The 18,374-nt window shown below is 29.1% G+C and overlaps 1 protein-coding gene across 4 annotated transcripts; it reads left to right on the plus strand.

Moving 5' to 3' along the window:
* The first annotated feature begins 68 nt into the window (after nucleotides 1–68).
* On the plus strand, nucleotides 69–17,710 carry LOC129956979 (uncharacterized). Of its 4 annotated transcripts, none has more exons than XM_056069067.1 (5): nucleotides 69–246; nucleotides 8,584–8,782; nucleotides 8,899–9,249; nucleotides 11,345–11,376; nucleotides 16,598–17,710. In XM_056069067.1, exons 2-5 carry the CDS (start codon nucleotides 8,632–8,634, stop codon nucleotides 17,102–17,104), a joined length of 1,041 nt encoding a protein of 346 aa, XP_055925042.1. In that variant the 5' UTR covers nucleotides 69–246; nucleotides 8,584–8,631; the 3' UTR covers nucleotides 17,105–17,710. The 4 variants fall into 4 exon arrangements, with proteins under 4 accessions (XP_055925042.1, XP_055925041.1, XP_055925039.1 ...); XM_056069066.1 differs by lacking the exon at nucleotides 69–246 and adding an exon at nucleotides 277–589; XM_056069064.1 differs by lacking the exon at nucleotides 69–246 and adding an exon at nucleotides 606–1,162.
* Nucleotides 17,711–18,374: the final 664 nt, after the last annotated feature.

Genomic DNA, 18,374 nt, shown 5'->3' on the forward strand with positions numbered 1-18,374 from the left:
TTTTATTATTTTAAAGCTGTGATTAATGAAAAAGGATTACTTTGGTTCGAGATAATGGATGTTAAAAGGAAAGTAGAAGCCTGTATCACCTACACGAGTTACTTGACTTGCAGTCAAGGTAAAAGAGGATAACTTAAATTTGTTTTTCTCATAGTCAAAGGAGCAAGTTAAACGAAGTTGACTCCGATTTCTGACTCTTCGAATTTGCAGCCGTATTCACCACACTGGAGTTAACTTGAAAGTCAGGTAAACCACAGTTGCGAGTTGATTCTCACTTGTTAGTTATTTTCAAGCAGCCGTATTCACCAACACGAGGTAAACTTGACTTGCAAGTTAAAGATGGATAACTCACAAATTTGTTATTTTCGTAGCCAAAGGAGTGAGTTTTATGTCAGGAGTTGACTCCGTTTTTTTGACTCGTAGAATTTTGTGTATCTGACATTTGAATCGCAAGTAAATTTTTCTTTTTCGTAAATATGCACGTCACAACAGGGTTTACCAGAGAGACCCGTGTGGGAGATGAACAATAGATTGATTTGGCAATACGAAAGGTAAATAAAGTGGCGACATCCTGACCATCTACAGTAAGGTAAGAATTCCCGAAAACAATGATATTAGATTCTTTGTTAGTTTAAACAATACAAACTTCTCTATCTCAAAATCATCACAAATCGGTATTTGCATCCAAAAAATAGTTTATCAGAATGTGATCATTCGTTGTTAAATAAAACAGCGGCAGTTTGACAAGAGATTTAGTCTGGAGAATACCGGTTTGACCTCTGACCAGTGAATAATTATCAGCTGAAATTTAACAAGTTTGTAGACTACGCTTATCTCGGATATCCCTTTCTTTAAAATATTCCTATCTTCGGAAAGGTATGGATTGTGATCGATTCGTCCATCCGATAGGATAAGGCGGCTGTTGAGACGTTAGTTACCCGCGAACGCCGACATATGCTTCAAACATCAATCGGATATAACAGCTTTTGTTACCGTATTTTTTTAGACATTTGAAATGAATGTTTTTGTTCTTCGTATCGATATGTGATGAATCAGATGCGTTCGCATGATGATGAATTTCTAATTTAGACCTCCGTAAAATTGTAATGTAACAACCAAGGGTTGTGAGAATAAAGTTGCCTGCCATCTTGTTCCAGACATGGTGAGTTTTAAATTATATATATATTACATGTGACGACTTATAAGAACTTATCGCTGTACAGTTTTAGAAATTTTTTTTTAAGATGTAAGAATTGATAAATGTTATGAAATAAGCCTTAAATTTCATTTCACTTTTGGATTGGATTTTTAATTTTCTACTTTTGAAGCTAATGAGTTTTTTTAAATCCTTTTTTAAAATCTGCATTGTTTCATCTTTAACTTTTATAAGCTCTCATATTATGTTTGTTTTCTTTTGGATAAAAAGAAATAGATATGTGCATCTTAATGAATTTTTAAGTTGAATACCCAAAAAGTATTTATGCTATTTCATACATAGAATTTTCTATCAGACACCTTTTTAACATAAAAACTTAAATTTAATTGTAGAGCAATCTTAAACTGTTAATATATTCAAAATATTTTTCATTCAAGATTTCAGATTTGTTCTATATTGTTTGAGAAGATTTAATAATAAAAGAATATTTTTTATGAAATATTTTATTTACTTCCTGGTTAAATATTAGTTATCACTTTTTTTTCCTTACCTTTGGTCAGTGGATTGTTTCCTTAGATATATATGATTAAACATATAATACTATCTTTCTTTAATAATATAACTGATAGAATTTTTAAGATGCAAGAATTGATAAATGTTATGAAATAAGCCTTAAATTTCATTTTTACTTTGATTGGATTTTTATTTTTCTACTTTTGAGCTAATGAGTTTTTAAAATCTGCATTGTTTCATCTTTAACTTTTATAAGCTCTCATATTATGTTCGTTTTCTTTTGGATAAAAAGAAATGATATGTGCATCTTAATGAATTTTTAAGTTGAATACCCCAAAAGTATTTATGTTATTTCATACATAGAACTTTCTATCTGACACCTTTTTAACATATATTAAATAAATAGATCTTCTTTGAATTTATGCTCTATTGCTTTATTATTCTGAGTAAATTTTGAGTTTAAAGATATGAGTATAATCTTATAAAGGAAATATTTAGGTTTTGAAAAAATATATATTTATTGATGTAGTTTATAAAATCTTATGGATTCATCTAAAAATTTTCAATAAGCTCGTATTTCTCTTTGTTTTAAAATTAAATGCATATAGTGAAATGAAAAACTGGGAATGGAAAATTTACAGTGTATTGGCATATCTAATTATTGCCCATCAAAACTATTGCATGTTTAAAATAATGTTATGAATTTGTAATATCACTTTCATGCACAATTAATCTCATTATAAGGAAGATAGATTAACATATATTTTTAATGAATAATGAATGGCTTGCAGGTCAAGGATTCTCAACTTTGATAAACATTTTGCTATAAAAATGAAGGTTATAGAAACTACAAGAATAATAATGTTATCTCTATTAGGAGTTATGATTTGTAGATATTTCTAGAACATTTAGTACCTTTTTATGGAGACTAATAATGCAAGAGAGAGCTAAAGTGAATCAGTTGAGAGAATTCTGTTTTTGGAGTGTTGAACACAGAGCAAGCTCTTCTGTTGTACTGCTGGTCTAGTTTAATTACAATTTGTTGTTTTGGTTTGTGCTGTTGATTTCTGCAAAAACTGTCTTTGCTGTGTGTGTGCACATTTGCTGTGCTTTGTATTTTTCTAGTTGAATAAAGCATTATCAAGCTTGCCAGGCTTCTTATTGTACACTCGCTTTACAATTTTCTAACAATTGGAATAATAATAACAATAACAGAATTGTACAACGAAATCTGTAATGCTGGGCAAAGTTTAAAATATCTCTGCTGATGCAAAATCCCAACTTCTGTTTTGGTATCTAGCAACATTTGCATTTTTCACAGTTATTTACTTTTTTTTTATGTTGGATTTTAGCAAAGATCAACAAGCTAAGAAAATACATGCTTGAGATTTAAAATATTTTCTTTTATTCTTATAAATATAATACAGGGAGCAACAAAAAGAAATGCTCATTAATTTCATTTTCCAATTATGTAACACAGTAATACTTTGATTACTATGAAGTCAAAGGCACTCAGTTCCTATTTTCCCCTTCCAATTTAAAATATAGTGCACCATCAAAATTCATAGAGGGAAAAAATGGCTGGAAAGGTAAAAGAATTTGACCATTTATCAGAAATGGACTGGAAGTATTACAAGAAATTGATAAAGTTGCTCATGGAGTTATTAACTTGCAATGATTTCAGTGAGCTAATGAGTTACAAAGTTTAAAAAAAAAAAGTTAATAAGCTTATAGAGATACATGAGTAATTTACAAATAGAAATTGACTCCTTGGATCCAAATCTATTGGAAGCAAATGGCAATCGCAAAAGTCTCAATTCACTTGTAAATTTTGAAGAAAATCAATTTTAATAAATAATATATCTAGCTACTGCAATGTATAGATTAAAAAAATTATTACCTTATTGTTAAATTTTAAGTTGACTGTACAAGGTCATTCAGTCAGTCAAGGCTGTCAGATAATTTTGATAGATTTTATACTTCAATCAACATCAGAATTGTTCCATTTTATTGTTTTTGTTTGCATTTTTGTCAATGAATAAGTTAATATTTTTCAATAAATAGTTAAGTTATTAATTGAAATAATATAATAAGTAAATTGCTTCATATATTTCTTCTAAATGGTTATTTTCCTGATCCTTGCCTCTTGCTGTTTTTCTAGTGTTACTATAAATACAAATAACAGAAATCTGCTTGTATTTATGTGCGAAGTAAGTTTGGATCTAATGTTCTTTTGTAGTTTTATCTTGGTTAAAAATCATGAAAATGAAACTAAGTAAAATTTAAAAATGAATGATTACTTCAAAAGTTTAATTTTTTTTTTTAAACTGTCAAAAGAAATTGTCATTTTTAGAGAAATGTATGAAACTATCAAGAGAAAGATGTTTCATTCTTAAATATTTATCTATTATACTAAACATTATTATTTTTAACTATTTGAGTATAAGTATCCTTTTTATTGGTGCTTTGAGATGTTTTTTGATTTTAAATACTGGGTGCTTGTCTGTTTGTTAAGATGCAAGCATTTACTTAAAATCCCAAGTGAAGCAGTTTTAAGCTGATTATAATAGAATTTTTTACTAACTTCATGTCGTAGTGTTCACTGTAAGATCTTATAAATTCTTGCCGCCTGCAATGCATCAAAAGGTGTTATTTAATACCAATGTTTACGCTTCATAAGAATAATTGTTAAACTAATGAAAAAGTGTTTTTTTTTTTTTAATTTAAATATATTTTAGAATTGTTTATATTGTTATCTTTCATGAAAAAGTAAATTTTTCTTCTGTTACACAAGTTTTCCCATTTTAAATGAAATTCAGAGAAAAGGTTATCTTGATAAATCTGTCAAAAACAAACTTTTGCTACAAGTTGAGATGTGTTACAGAAACTAGGATAAATTGAATTAACAATGGAATGAATGGATGAAATAGTAATAAAGAAGCCAAGTTTATATGTTAATGTGTGAAAGAAGTGTGGTGTAAGATGATAATTTTTTTTGTGGTAAAATTTTTATTATTCTTTATTGAAACAAATGCTATTTTGCCTGTAAAGCATAAAATAAAGGAAGTTGTAAAAAACAATATGCAGATTTTGAATCGATAGCCACTAATATTTTAAAATTCATTATGAATAACAGTTATTAGTAAAAATCTGCTTCATATTTTAATAATAATTTTGAAATATTTACTACCCTTTCCATATCTGAAATAAATATTTATAGCATTGGTGACCTAGTGTGTGTGAAAATATGCTTGAAATAAAGGCTCTGGTTTTATATTTATTAAGGACATAGATGGCAATGTACAGAAACAAACACAAATCAATTATGATATTTTCATAGAAGGTATTACATGTTGCAGCTCTTGGTGAATAGCAACTAAAACGAATCACATAATTTTGAACAGTTCACAAGCCACCATTCGTTTCATAATTTAAAATATATAGATGATTTCGCCTGCATGCCTATGGATAATCAATGCTAAGTTGTATCATTTTACATAGGTGCTCTCTCCACCCCAACTGTGTACTATTCACTAATCTCCCAACCAAAAAGAGATTGTAGTGCCATCTTTTGGAAGGTGCTATAGTCTGTGCATCATCTGTAGGTGGTTCAAGGTCGCATTTTCTACTGCGTTATTGGTTGTCTGGTTCCAGTAACGTGGTAGAAAATGTGACCTTGAACCACGTACAGAAAATACCTTAAAAAGGGATTGGAAGATTATAGTATCTATTCCTAATTTTAATTATCCTTGATATCTTCAAGTGCAAATGAAGGACAAATCATTGATATTAAATTTTGAAATGAATAGCATATGAAAGAAATCATTATTGAACAAAATTTCAAATTTAAGCTTTTTAGATTGTTGTGACTTTTGTAAAGATTGAATAATTTCTTAAATGATGCAATTTAGAGAATATTATACTCGTAAACAGCTTTCATTTACAATTGATCTTCCTATATATATATATATTGAATATAGTATTTATGTAGATTATATATATATATATATATATATATATTGCATTTACACATGTTTGAACTGTTTTTAATTGTTAAGCATTATTTTATTAATATGCATCATTAGAAATGTATGATAATTATCTAAAAAAAATTTGCAATTGTCATTGGAACATCACTTTGCTAATTATTTCAACTTCATTTTTGATATTCTCATGCTTTTTAAAATCTTAAAATATGTTTAAATAATGTAAGTAAAATAAGTATTCAGAATTAATAAGCAGTAATTAACTATCAAATAATGAGACTATATAATTTTTTTATATATATTTAAGCGGTTAAACTGAATTCATTGATTTTTTTAAAAAAATTATATGCTCTGTAATAGTGGAGTATATTTTTTATGTTGCTTTTGCAAGCAGTTGGTTTGCTGAGAATAAATGAAATACGTACTCTGTAATAATGAAGCATATTTTATGAATTATTAGCTACCTTTGGCAATCAATTAGTTATCTAAGATTAATTGTAACAAATTTCAATTAAATACTTGTGTCAAATATTGTTATTACGAATCTGTATTGTTGCCTCCCAGTACAATTGGTTCCATTGTAAGAAAGATAGTTTTACGGACAGCTCTGTTTAATGCTGATTGGATGAATGACTCCAGGGCTTGGCAACCAAAGAATGATAATGGGATCATCAGGAATTTTGGCAATTGGTCCAGTAGGAGGTGAATTATGTTTGACTGTTCGAGAATCTGCTGTGCTCTGCTCCAGAAGCTATAAAAGGCCAGCAGTCCAAGCCAAAGTCAGTCGTATATTGGGTCATATAGTAAGTCAACGACAAATTAGTTGGATCAGTCCAGCGAAACATTGAGTGGAACTCAAGCGATTTTTTGATTGAGAATTGAACTGTGTACCGAGTTTTGGAGAGAATTATTGAAGCATGTGCTGGGTAGCCAGTCATGTAGTAGTGAGTCGGCAGTGGAGTACAACTAAAGAGAAGAGACAATGGAGAATAGCAGGTGTTTGAAGAGACTTAGTGAATAGCTATGTGGATTCTCTCTTCCTGCTGAGTCCTATCTGGCCGCATTGTGTGCTATTGTGATTGTTACTACTTGTCGCCTTGTGTGTGTGTATATATATATATATATACAATGTATTATATTTTTTCTTTCATCAATAGAAAATGCTACCTTTTCAATATACACCCTTGATTTTCATTATAATATGAGATTATATGAGCTATTTCCATAATGTTTCTAAGAAGGTTGAGAAGATAACACCTTCAATTTTTAGTTATCATGAAGCACCAAAGCAAAAAGTGTTGTAGGAATGAAAAATGCTACCTTTTCAATATACACCCTTGATTTTCATTATAATATGAGATTATATGAGCTATTTCCATAATGTTTCTAAGAAGGTTGAGAAGATAACACCTTCAATTTTTAGTTATCATGAAGCACCAAAGCAAAAAGTGTTGTAGGAATGAAAAATGCTACCTTTTCAATATACACCCTTGATTTTCATTATAATATGAGATTATATGAGCTATTTCCATAATGTTTCTAAGAAGGTTGAGAAGATAACACCTTCAATTTTTAGTTATCATGAAGCACCAAAGCAAAAAGTGTTGTAGGAATGAAAAATGCTACCTTTTCAATATACACCCTTGATTTTCATTATAATATGAGATTATATGAGCTATTTCCATAATGTTTCTAAGAAGGTTGAGAAGATAACACCTTCAATTTTTAGTTATCATGAAGCACCAAAGCAAAAAGTGTTGTAGGAATGAAAAATGCTACCTTTTCAATATACACCCTTGATTTTCATTATAATATGAGATTATATGAGCTATTTCCATAATGTTTCTAAGAAGGTTGAGAAGATAACACCTTCAATTTTTAGTTATCATGAAGCACCAAAGCAAAAAGTGTTGTAGGAATGAAAATGCTGAGTACAGGATGCTGTACTCTTCTTACTAATAACATCTATTCACAAGAACTGATAAGATATAGCTACAAGATCGTTTTGGCACTTTGTTTTAAAAATTGTATTGTTGTTCGAAACAGGACATTCTGTACTATGAAATGTGATTTGCATTTTTTTACATGCTCCCAAAGGATTTATAGGATTCCTCAGGTGTTATATCAGATGACAAATATTTAAACTATGTGATAGAAAATGGCTACTAAAAAAAATTTTTGCCGAAAAATCTTAATTCTTTTTCTAAAAGATAGGCTGGAGTAGCATTTTGAGTTTCATTTAATTTCTTTATTCAAATAAAACTAAAATTAAAATAAATATTATAGGAATCTCGTAAATTTGTATAATTATAAAAGTTCAAAGTATTTTGTATTTAATTTAATCTTTAGGATGTGCCTGCTTTTCCTCTCTAAAAAATGACGAGGAAATTTTGTTAAAATTCTTTCAAATGTTTTTATATAGTTTTAAGCTACAAAGAAGTTATAAAATTATCTTATTTGAACTTTAACACATTCTCATACAATGACGTGTCTGATTTGTGCATTGAATTGATAAATTCTTAATTATAAATTAGCAATTAAATGAAAGTATTAAGTAATTTGAAAAACAAAAATTACAAAAAATGCTTCAATATCTCAAATGTCCTTATATTATAGGAATTAAAATAATAAATGTCTGAAATAGAATGCCATCTAATTAGGAAACTAAATATATTTGTTGATCAGGGGGTTAAGCACACTTTGTCTGGAAAAGTCGTAAAAAGTTTTTTGAATACTTTTTAGGTACTTGAATGTTTGTAACTTTGCTCTCTGTAGTTGATAAATATCATTATTTTCTTAAAGTTCATAACATTATCTATGAGGATGATGGTAATAACCATAAGAAAATGACATAAGGACTAGTCATCAGTTACTACTTTAAAGAATTTAAATAGCATAACAATTTTAAGAGTTTAAATTTATTTTTAGGATTCTTCAAAGTATGATCCTGAACAAGGTGCTAGTAGACACAAACGAATGCCTATCAAAAGGGTAGCTGTGTGTGAGGAAGAAATTTGTTTAAAGAAAAGAAAAGAAGATCATCAAAGTCTCCCTGATCATGAATCATCTCAGCAGTTATTGAAAAAGAGCTGTCATTGCTGCAACCCACATATTTCATCTGGAGGAGGTGAGGGAAATGTTCTAAAATACTTCTGTTTCTACTTCTTCTTATATTTAAATTTTCTCTTTCTAAATTTCCTAATTATCCGCAATTGATTTCTAATAATGATTCTTTAATTTCAGATAACCCATCAAGGAAAGATTCTACAGTAACTGGTGCTTCTACATCTGGCCTAGCAAATGATTTAATAGCCTCCAGAATTCCTCAGCAGTCTGAAGTCATTCATAAAGCTGGTCATTCTCCAGGTGAAATGGAATCAAATTGTAAACCAGATCAGCCCAATTCAGTAGATAATTCCTGTGTACATTTAAGGAAAGAAAGCAGTTCGAGACCAGGTCATGCTCTTCGTGACTTATTTAATGAGAGCATTGATGAATATGCGTTATTTGTAAACAATTGGAGGATATTTTATTCAAATCTTCCCATGGATGTACTGACAGAAGAGGAAACTATTTGTAAGAATATTAGACAAGGTTATTTTCTTTATATATCTGTATATTGTATAAAATAAAGTCTGTATGTTTGAAAGATAAAAACTCCAGAAATACTTAACTTATATTGGAGATATTAGTACCGTTTTGTAGGGGATTTATTGGGAAAGGTTTTAGTATATTGAAGTCTTATCAAAATAAAAATAAAATTTTATAATTCTGATTTTAATTATTTTCCTATTATGATTTGTGCATTTGTAAAACAGCAGTATCCATGTTTCGCATGTATCCGCACATGTTGAAATAGCAAGAGCTGTGGTATGCATTTGCGATATATTTCTTTTTTACATCTGATTTTAAACAAAGTTTCAAAACTCATTATGCTCTAAAAAAAGAAATCTAACCTTTCATGAGCACATTCAATGCCAAAATGGTTCATTTGTTTTGCTATAATGAGAATGTAGAGGAAAGCAGTGTTCAGCTAGCGAATGTCCACACTTGACTTAAGCAAAGAATGTTTTTCTCATGGACAATTTTATGTGACATTTTCTAGAGTTACATCCAAACAAAACCTTTTTGTCTTGGCACCAGTAGGAAAAACGGCCAATATAGTTTACAATGAAATATTATGAAACAAACTAAATTTTATTTTAATATCAGATTATACAGAGTTGATAAACAAGTGTGGAACAGTAGGTACAATGACTTATTTGTATATTTTTAAATTTTAAAACGGCTTTTCTATTGTATATTTTTAGCGAATTGTTTTGTCTATGACATATCATATTTTTACCTTTTTAACAGTCTAAATATTTCTGAATGTGTGTTATAAAAAATTGTTTTATAGTTATTTTTGATGATTTCTAAATCTGTTTTTTATGTTTGTTTTATGTTGCTTGACATGCCCATGTCATATCGGGAAGAGGCTAGGCTTAAGTTTAAAGCTAATTTTTCCTTTTGAATGTAATGCCATGGGCAACACTTTGTGGGTACAGCTAGTTTATGTTTAAAAGAAATGCTATGTTTATTTTTGCTTCTTTGTTTTAAGTAAAATCTGAACATATTATTTTGTTGGTTTACATATTTCTTAATTATTAGCATAAAAAAAGTATGGCATTAAACTACTTTCATTTTCCCAATGTCAGAATTTGAATCTGAACTCCTAATTGATATATCACTAAAATTGTAGTACTTTCCAGAGATCCTTTGTTTTTGCTGCCAAAACTATGAAGGAGGGGAAGGGGAGGAGTCATTGATATTTCATGTAATTTCAGCTACCTGTAAAATCCTAATCTCCTAATTATCAGGAGATTTACTGTGCTAAGAAGCAATATTAAGGATATGCAACAATATTAATAAACTATCCACCAAAACTGTAGATGTGCTATGATTCAAATTTCTACACAAGGGCAATAACGAATTCTAATCAGGAAATGTGTCAGAAATGCTAGATTTCCACTCGGATTTCTCATACTTTCATATAAAGTTATCACTATTGATGTTTGATTAAGAAGAATTTTCTTAGGTTACAATCAATTGTTTTATTAACATAGATAAAATCTCATACTAGCATCTAAAATGAACATTTATTAAAGATACACTGTATTCTTGTTCTTTTTGTCATTTTGCTCTTTTTGATAACTTTGGTTTTGATTTTTCAACAGTAAATAATTGCATAATGAAAATCCTATACTTATATATTAATATTAAATTATCCAGTTACTATTAACCCATTGAATTTATTTTCAGTCAGCACTGCTCAGACATACACTTTATTTATTTTTGAATTTCAAGAGGAGGAATTGATACAGATATTTGCAGGGTCCCCCCCCTTATAAAAGAACTTCTTACAAAAAGCATCCCTTCTCAATAATTTATAGCCAGTGTACATTTAGTTTATACATGTTTTGTAATTTTAATTTTGTATCAAAATTTGAGATTCAAATATAGCTCAACTTCCATCAATATAACATTTCAGCTGATTTGTTAAATTCAGTTTTTCTTTAATAGCTTTTTTTTTTTCTTTCTTTAATTCTAGATGATTTCAGCAAATTATTTTAGAATATTTATATATCTAATATTTATTTATTCTTTGTTCAGAAAAAAATCTTATGTCATGAATTTTCTTTTATTTCAGTTTTGGATAAAGAAAGCAAGTTAAAGAAAACTGTGAGTATATATTAATTTCTTTTCAAAACTATTATATTTTAGATATAATATTCATCAATGAAAGATATATATGATACCGTTAAAGTATATAATGCAGTTATTTCATAGAATACCTAGTTATTCCATGAAATAACTGATCGTGTCCGTTAAAGTGTGTAATTAATTTGACACTTTAACTAGTTATTCTATGAAATAACTAGGTATTTTATAAATTAACTAATGAGAGACAGTTAAAGTGTAAAATATTATCTAAAATGAAATTAAACTAATGATAGACAATTAAAATGAAAAAAAAGCAATTTATCTAATTTATGCAGCGTATAAATGGTATTTTAATGGGAACGTACCATAAAATCATTTGTTACAACAAGGATTACTAAAATGACACTTGGAATGACAAAGAACATTATTTCTAAAACAAAAACATTTTTTATTTCTAAAACAAACAAACAAAAACATAAGTGCAGCAGGGGTGGAAGGTAAATGTATTTGTCGTGCGAGATATATGATATAGATTATTTTACACTTTAACGGGCTGCAGATCGTTATTCTATGAAATAACTAGTTAAACCATGAAATACAAGAGAGTTTTACACTTTAACGGACACGATCAGTTATTTCATGGAATAACTAGGTATTCTATAAAATAACGGATTTCATACTTTAACGGTAACATATATATATTTTAAATTTTTGAGCTCATATTTTCAAGTTCATGACCTGTGTTTTATAAAAAGAGTATTTAGCCTATTCAAAATCCTTACTTTCACATATGTTGTGAAAGTGCATGTTAAAGGATTGATATCTTTCCTTATACGACTGTATTTAAGTAATAATAATAATTTATCTATAATATGGCGGAGCGTCATTTCATATTATAAATGCGTACACTTCACATTTTGAATCAAAATATTAGCTGCTAAAATTAATGATGATCTGCGACTATGTGGAAATTAGTGAGCAAACCGAAATGTTAATAGCTTCGTAAAAATGCTATGGCTTATGCAAATTTTGGTCATTCTCAACAAGGCCTTGTATGGCCCATTGTAGGACTGTTCAATTGGTTAATATTCAGTATGTCTTCGGACAAAAATGAATTGTAGCTAAATCCCTGTGCAAAAACTTCTTGTGAAATTGTGTGATTTGAAACAGAAGTAGGCTACAAACTCTGGATGTTAATTTTTAATTATCAGATGAATTTAGAAATTGCAGGACTACCTTTAGATGTGTGAAAAAATTCTTGAAAAAGGCATGAGGGTTCACTAGGGGAAATACTAAAGTATTTTAGATTTGCCCCAGATACTCATCCAACATAGTATGAAAAGGAAGTAGTATGCAACAGTATCTTTGAACAGTTGATGAAATCTTTTCACAATGTCATTTAAAGCAAGATTCTATTAGTTATTTGGATCCACTATGAATTTAAAATTTGAGTAAAGACCTGAACTTGATCTGTGATTTGTACTTATAATTACAGGATTCCAAAGCTTGGAATCTGGCTTTAAAAAAATATTTCAACTGTTGTTTTGATTTTCATATGGGGTATCAGAAAAATTTTTTCTGGTTCATCTTGGAAATATAACAACACATGTAAGGTAGTAAGCATGGCATGAAATGGTGGCAATGGCTTCACGCTGTTGAGATGGATGTGATTGAATCATGCTTAAACAAGAGGAAATGTATGACTGGATTTGAAATGCCTCATTTTTTTGTTCTTTTGGCATTCAGTGCAGTTTTAGAGAACTGAATGCAATCCTTCTGAAAAGAAGGTTAATACATTTATCTTTTATTAAGTGAACCATGATTTTCCCTTTTGGATGAGGTAGGCAATAAATGCTATCGAAAACAATTTTTCTGAAAAATCCAAGGACATAAGTATATGATGCCAGTTGAAACCTCATACATGACCTTTGATCTTCATACAAGTTTAATAGGTTTAAGTTTCAATAATGAGCCATCTTCTATTAAAAACTTAAGACTAATGTTGACCTACCTTAACCTTAATTTCATAATAATTTTTAATTGGCAAGTGGATTTCAGCTATGCAAGAAAATATGCCAACTACTGCATTGGAATCACCTGAAACATATTGATTATCAGTTGAAGACTGAGCTGGAAATTCTGTCTAGTTTAATAAGGAGAAAATTTGTCTTTTTTGGCAGAAAGTATTTGTGAATTGTGTTTTTTTTTCCAGACAATGATGAACACTTCTGTAGATTGCAGTAGATTTTAGTCATAGACCATATAGTATTTTTTCAGTAGGAGATAATTTATAAGAAAAAGTTATTGAGTCTTGTTATTGGCATGTTGGTTCAAATTAGTACCAATAGCAAAACTCGCTGCATCAATCATATGAGACAATTTCACTTAATGTTTTGGATGTGCAAATAAAGATGTACAGTGCTGTGCAAATTAATTGGGACAAACAGATTTTTTAAGAAAATTGTTCCTTTCTCGGGGATTTTCTGCCTCAAACAGTTTTCAACTGCATTTTCTTAGAATGCATGACTGCCCTTGATTAGTCTAAACCGGTCTGAGCACGTGATAATGACATGTCGAAAATGTTTCCCTTCAGTTTCTGTAAAAAGTGGTTGCTTGTGTGAATTGTCTCCTTCTGACATGTATTAAAAAAATGGATATCACTACCAGGAAAAGGACTAGAATTGTTATCCTTAGTCAGCATACTTCTATGACTGTGATGGATATTGCTGCAGTAATTGGAGTTGGAAAATCCAGTGTTTCAAGGATTATTAATCAGCAAAAGAATTTTAGGTCAGTGTCTCCAAAATGAAAGAGTAAATGTGGACGCAAACGCAAGACCACACTTCGAACAGACAAATTTCTTGTACGAAATAGTACAATGTATCCTTACAAAACAAGTAGAGATCTTCAGAGCGAATTATTAGCTATTGGTGCGAGCGTGGATTCATCGACAGTTCAACGAGGCCTTATTGAAGCTCGGAGATTTGCAATAAAAATAATCGCAAAACAGTTATTAACACTTGCAATGAAGAAAAAACGTTTGGATTGGCCAAGAAATATCAATTCTGAACTGCACAAGATTGGAAGAAGGTTGTATTCAGCGACGAAACGCCTTTTCTTGTGCAAGGGTTTCGACCAAGATTTGTCAGGCGAAGTGGTGGAGAACCCATCAGGGAACAACATTTTATTCAAATAGTCAAGCACCCTCAGAAACAGATATTTTGTGGTTATTTTACTTCTATAATAGAAAGTCTAATTGTGCTTATGATGCAAACATTCGCTGGTAGTGTTGGTATATTTCAACAAGATCTTGCTCCATGCCATACTTCTAAGCTAACAATGAATTTCTTTCCAAGAACAGAAAATAATGGTTTTGGATTGGCCTGGTAATTCTCCTGATGTAAATCCCATCCAAAATTTGTAGAGCATTGTAAAGAGACGTCTTAGTAAAGGGGATTGCTTAACAAAGAAAACAATGATTGAGAATGCTATAAAAGTTTGGTTTCGTGATGACGAGATCAAAAATTTATGTTCTAATTTAATGGAATTCATGCCAAACCGTGTACAGGATCTCATTCAAGTTAGAGGTGGACCTGTTTTGTATTAGATTGCTATAACCCTGCATGTAAGTTAACCTATATTAATTAACATTTGTTTTTGTTCCAATTAATTTGCACAGTACTGTATATAGCATGTTTTTTTACATGCTTCAAATGAATTAAGTGTATCTATTATCCTATGTGTTGGGATCTCATTTCTAGTTTAGAGAAAATTGTTTTGTCTTTTAATTCCTAAAAAAAAAAAAAAATTTAATTATGAGGTGAAGGGTATTTATTCGAAATTATAATTGCTTTTAACTTGAAAAAATCACCATAGATGTGCCAAGTATCATCCTTTTCCTTCACAAAGTAAATTAGACTAGCCCATGGGCATAGAGAAGTGCATACAATGCCTTGTTCTAGTGAAGACTAGAATTCAACTTTGACTACTTTTAATTTCTGAAGTGTAAGCCATTTGATGTTATAAGACTGTGGAAGTCATTTAGTGAGTATCAAATGACTTGTAGAATGATTTATTGGTATAAGAATAAGAACAGGTTTGATTATATTGGAAAATTTATGAAGAAATTCATAGTAGGGGGAATCGTCCAAAATTGACATTAAGCTAATGGATGGACCTTTGCAATGTTTTAAACATTCATTGAAAGAGAAGTCAGCCTGTCAGTTAGTTGACGATTTTTTGTATCAATAAGTAATTTAAATCGTCCAAAAAAGCTATACACAAAATGGGTCAAGTGACATTTGTAGTCACAAAATTCTAGGAAAATAATCATCCTAAGTCAAGATTTTATGTTAAATTAATGCGTGTTAAGTTTATTTAACTGAAATATTTGCTTTATACAAACCGAAGTTCATGTTTGGTATATATAATTAAATTTGCATAAGAATCTGACAAAAAACAGTGTGGTGAATACTCTTGAATTTTGTGCCCTCTTTTGGCCAATTAATTCCCCTGGCATGAACATTATCTAGCATATATGGGATGTTTTGCAACATGCTGTCCTTAGGAGATCTCCATCACTTTCTACTCCCATGGCTTTGTGAACTGCCCTGCATGGTGTTAACTCTTTACAGAATATCTTCACAAATTAATTGAATCCATGTTGTCACAACTAATTTGTATTAAAGTTATTGCAAATCCATCATATTTCTGTTTCAAAATTATATTTATTAATAAAATTTTAATATGAATTAGGTATTACAATATTAAATTAGAAACTGCAAGATGCAAAGACAAGGCAGTTGCAAAGAGAAAAAATTTAAATATTTTCAGTTATTTACAAATAGTAATGTGGAGAAAGAAATTAAATGAAAACATAAACTTTACCAAAGGGTTGGCCACAACATATTGTACCCTTCACGTCTTAATTAACATTTTCTCTCACACACAACTTTCAGTACTGCTCAGAGTTCTTTCTGATGGCAGTTCAGAGTTTGACAAAATATATCTGTCACAAAACATAATAAATTTAGGAATTTTAGAAATTTTTAAAAAAATAATATTAAATAAATATTATTTAAAAATGGAAATACATTTAGGAAATTTAAGGAATTTAAACAATATTTATCAATGTTTGTTTATTTAGAAACATGAAAAAATGTGTTTTTACATAAATTTTTAGTTATTAGTGGCATATCATAATTCATTTTTAATGATTTGTATTTTATTTATTTTTCAGATCAGTCAAACTGAATCTTTGAACATTGACCAAACTTTAAATAAAGATGAATTTCAGAATCATGTTGACCAGGGCAATAAACATTGCTATGATTTGGAGAACTTAGACTTTTGGGAAGATAAGCAGTCAGAAACAGAAGGAGTTGTGTTATTTCCACCAGTGAGTTCAACATCAATAAATACAAATACATATCTTTATTCACAATGTCCAGAAAGGGGCGAGTCAAATTCAGTTCCATTTATACCAGATATCTCCAAGACTGATATTCCATGGAAATCTGAAGACTTATTTAAAGATGTAGAAATAAATTTTCCAAAAAAAAATCAAATGCCACCATTCCCAAAAGTTCGTATTCGTCTTCCAGATCTTCTTGAGAAGACAGATGAATTTACTGATTGTAATAAAGACCCATTAAACGCAAAAGACATTTTTCATTCCTTTGCAGAAAATTTTCCTGGTGGTAATAGTAATTTTACTAAAAGGAACCCTTTTGTTAATATTTTCTGATTTTGTAAAAATCTTTCTATTTTTGATGATGGTGAGGATACAAAAATGGTTATTTGAGAATATGTTTGTCTCATTTGCAGAATAGTAAAATAAATCTATTTTCTTTTAGCTGCAATATAAGAAGTTTTTTTTTTTTTTCTTTCAATTTTTTTCTATAAGAAGGAATAGTGAACTGCGAGTTATATTTAGTAATTTTGTGTTTATTAAGTCTTTATTTTTCAGAATATTCCAAATTTCATTTGTTTGCTGTATTGGATTTAGAAATACATATGATGTAACAGATTTTCATAATAGTTAAGTTTTGAAACATGAAATTGAAATACTACATTTTGAAATAAGTTCTTAAAATAGTTTATTCCTATTTTAATATGCTATATCACTTTATGGAGTTATAGAATACATTGTAGTTTGTTTCAGTACTGACTTATGCAAAATGGCATGGTAATGAAATATAAGATCTACAGATCAAAACTTGATTATTTGATTTTGTAATATTTGTACTGATGCCTATTATATCTGCAAACTATTTGATATTAATATGATGTACAAGTTTGGAAAATATCCCTTTTCTTTTGTTATCTGGTTCTTGTTTAAAAATGATCTATCTAAAATGCATGCTATGTAATTTCAGAATTAATTTTTAAACAAATTTCCTTTTTTTTTTTTTTTTTTTTTTTTTTAAATTTTATAAATATGTAGAGTGAAGAGAAAACTATATAACTGTATAATTGTATATACAAATATAACTATATTTGTATATATTTATCAACTATATTTGCAAAATTATGCACTGTCAAAATTTGCATTCTGTAATATTACAGTATTATGTATGGTATTTGAAATAAGCATAGCATGAATAACCCTGAATAAAATTTATTAATGTTAGCTTTTTTTTATGTAAAAGTTTGAATTTTGCATCAATGTCAAAGCATAACTTCATTCCCTAATTTTTATAGAACTCTACAAAGACCATTTCACAATCTTCTTTGCAATGTTATTAAATTGAGTATTTAAAAATGTTCCATCTAATAATTTTAGATTATTCCAAAAACAGATTTAAACAGGAAAGTAATATAATTTACTGCAAATTAGCAAATTCATTGCCATGAGAGAAAAAATTTCCACCCTCCTATAATGAATTTTTTTGAAAACGGTTCATAAGTTAATGTAATATATCCTTAAAGCATAATTATTGAAGCATATGTAAAACAAATTGTTTGGTCTTTGTAAGTTTTTAAAACTTATATAATATTGTTTTTATTTGACCTGT

This window comes from Argiope bruennichi, chromosome 11 (assembly GCF_947563725.1).
Source record: "Argiope bruennichi chromosome 11, qqArgBrue1.1, whole genome shotgun sequence".
Taxonomy (NCBI): domain Eukaryota; kingdom Metazoa; phylum Arthropoda; class Arachnida; order Araneae; family Araneidae; genus Argiope; species Argiope bruennichi.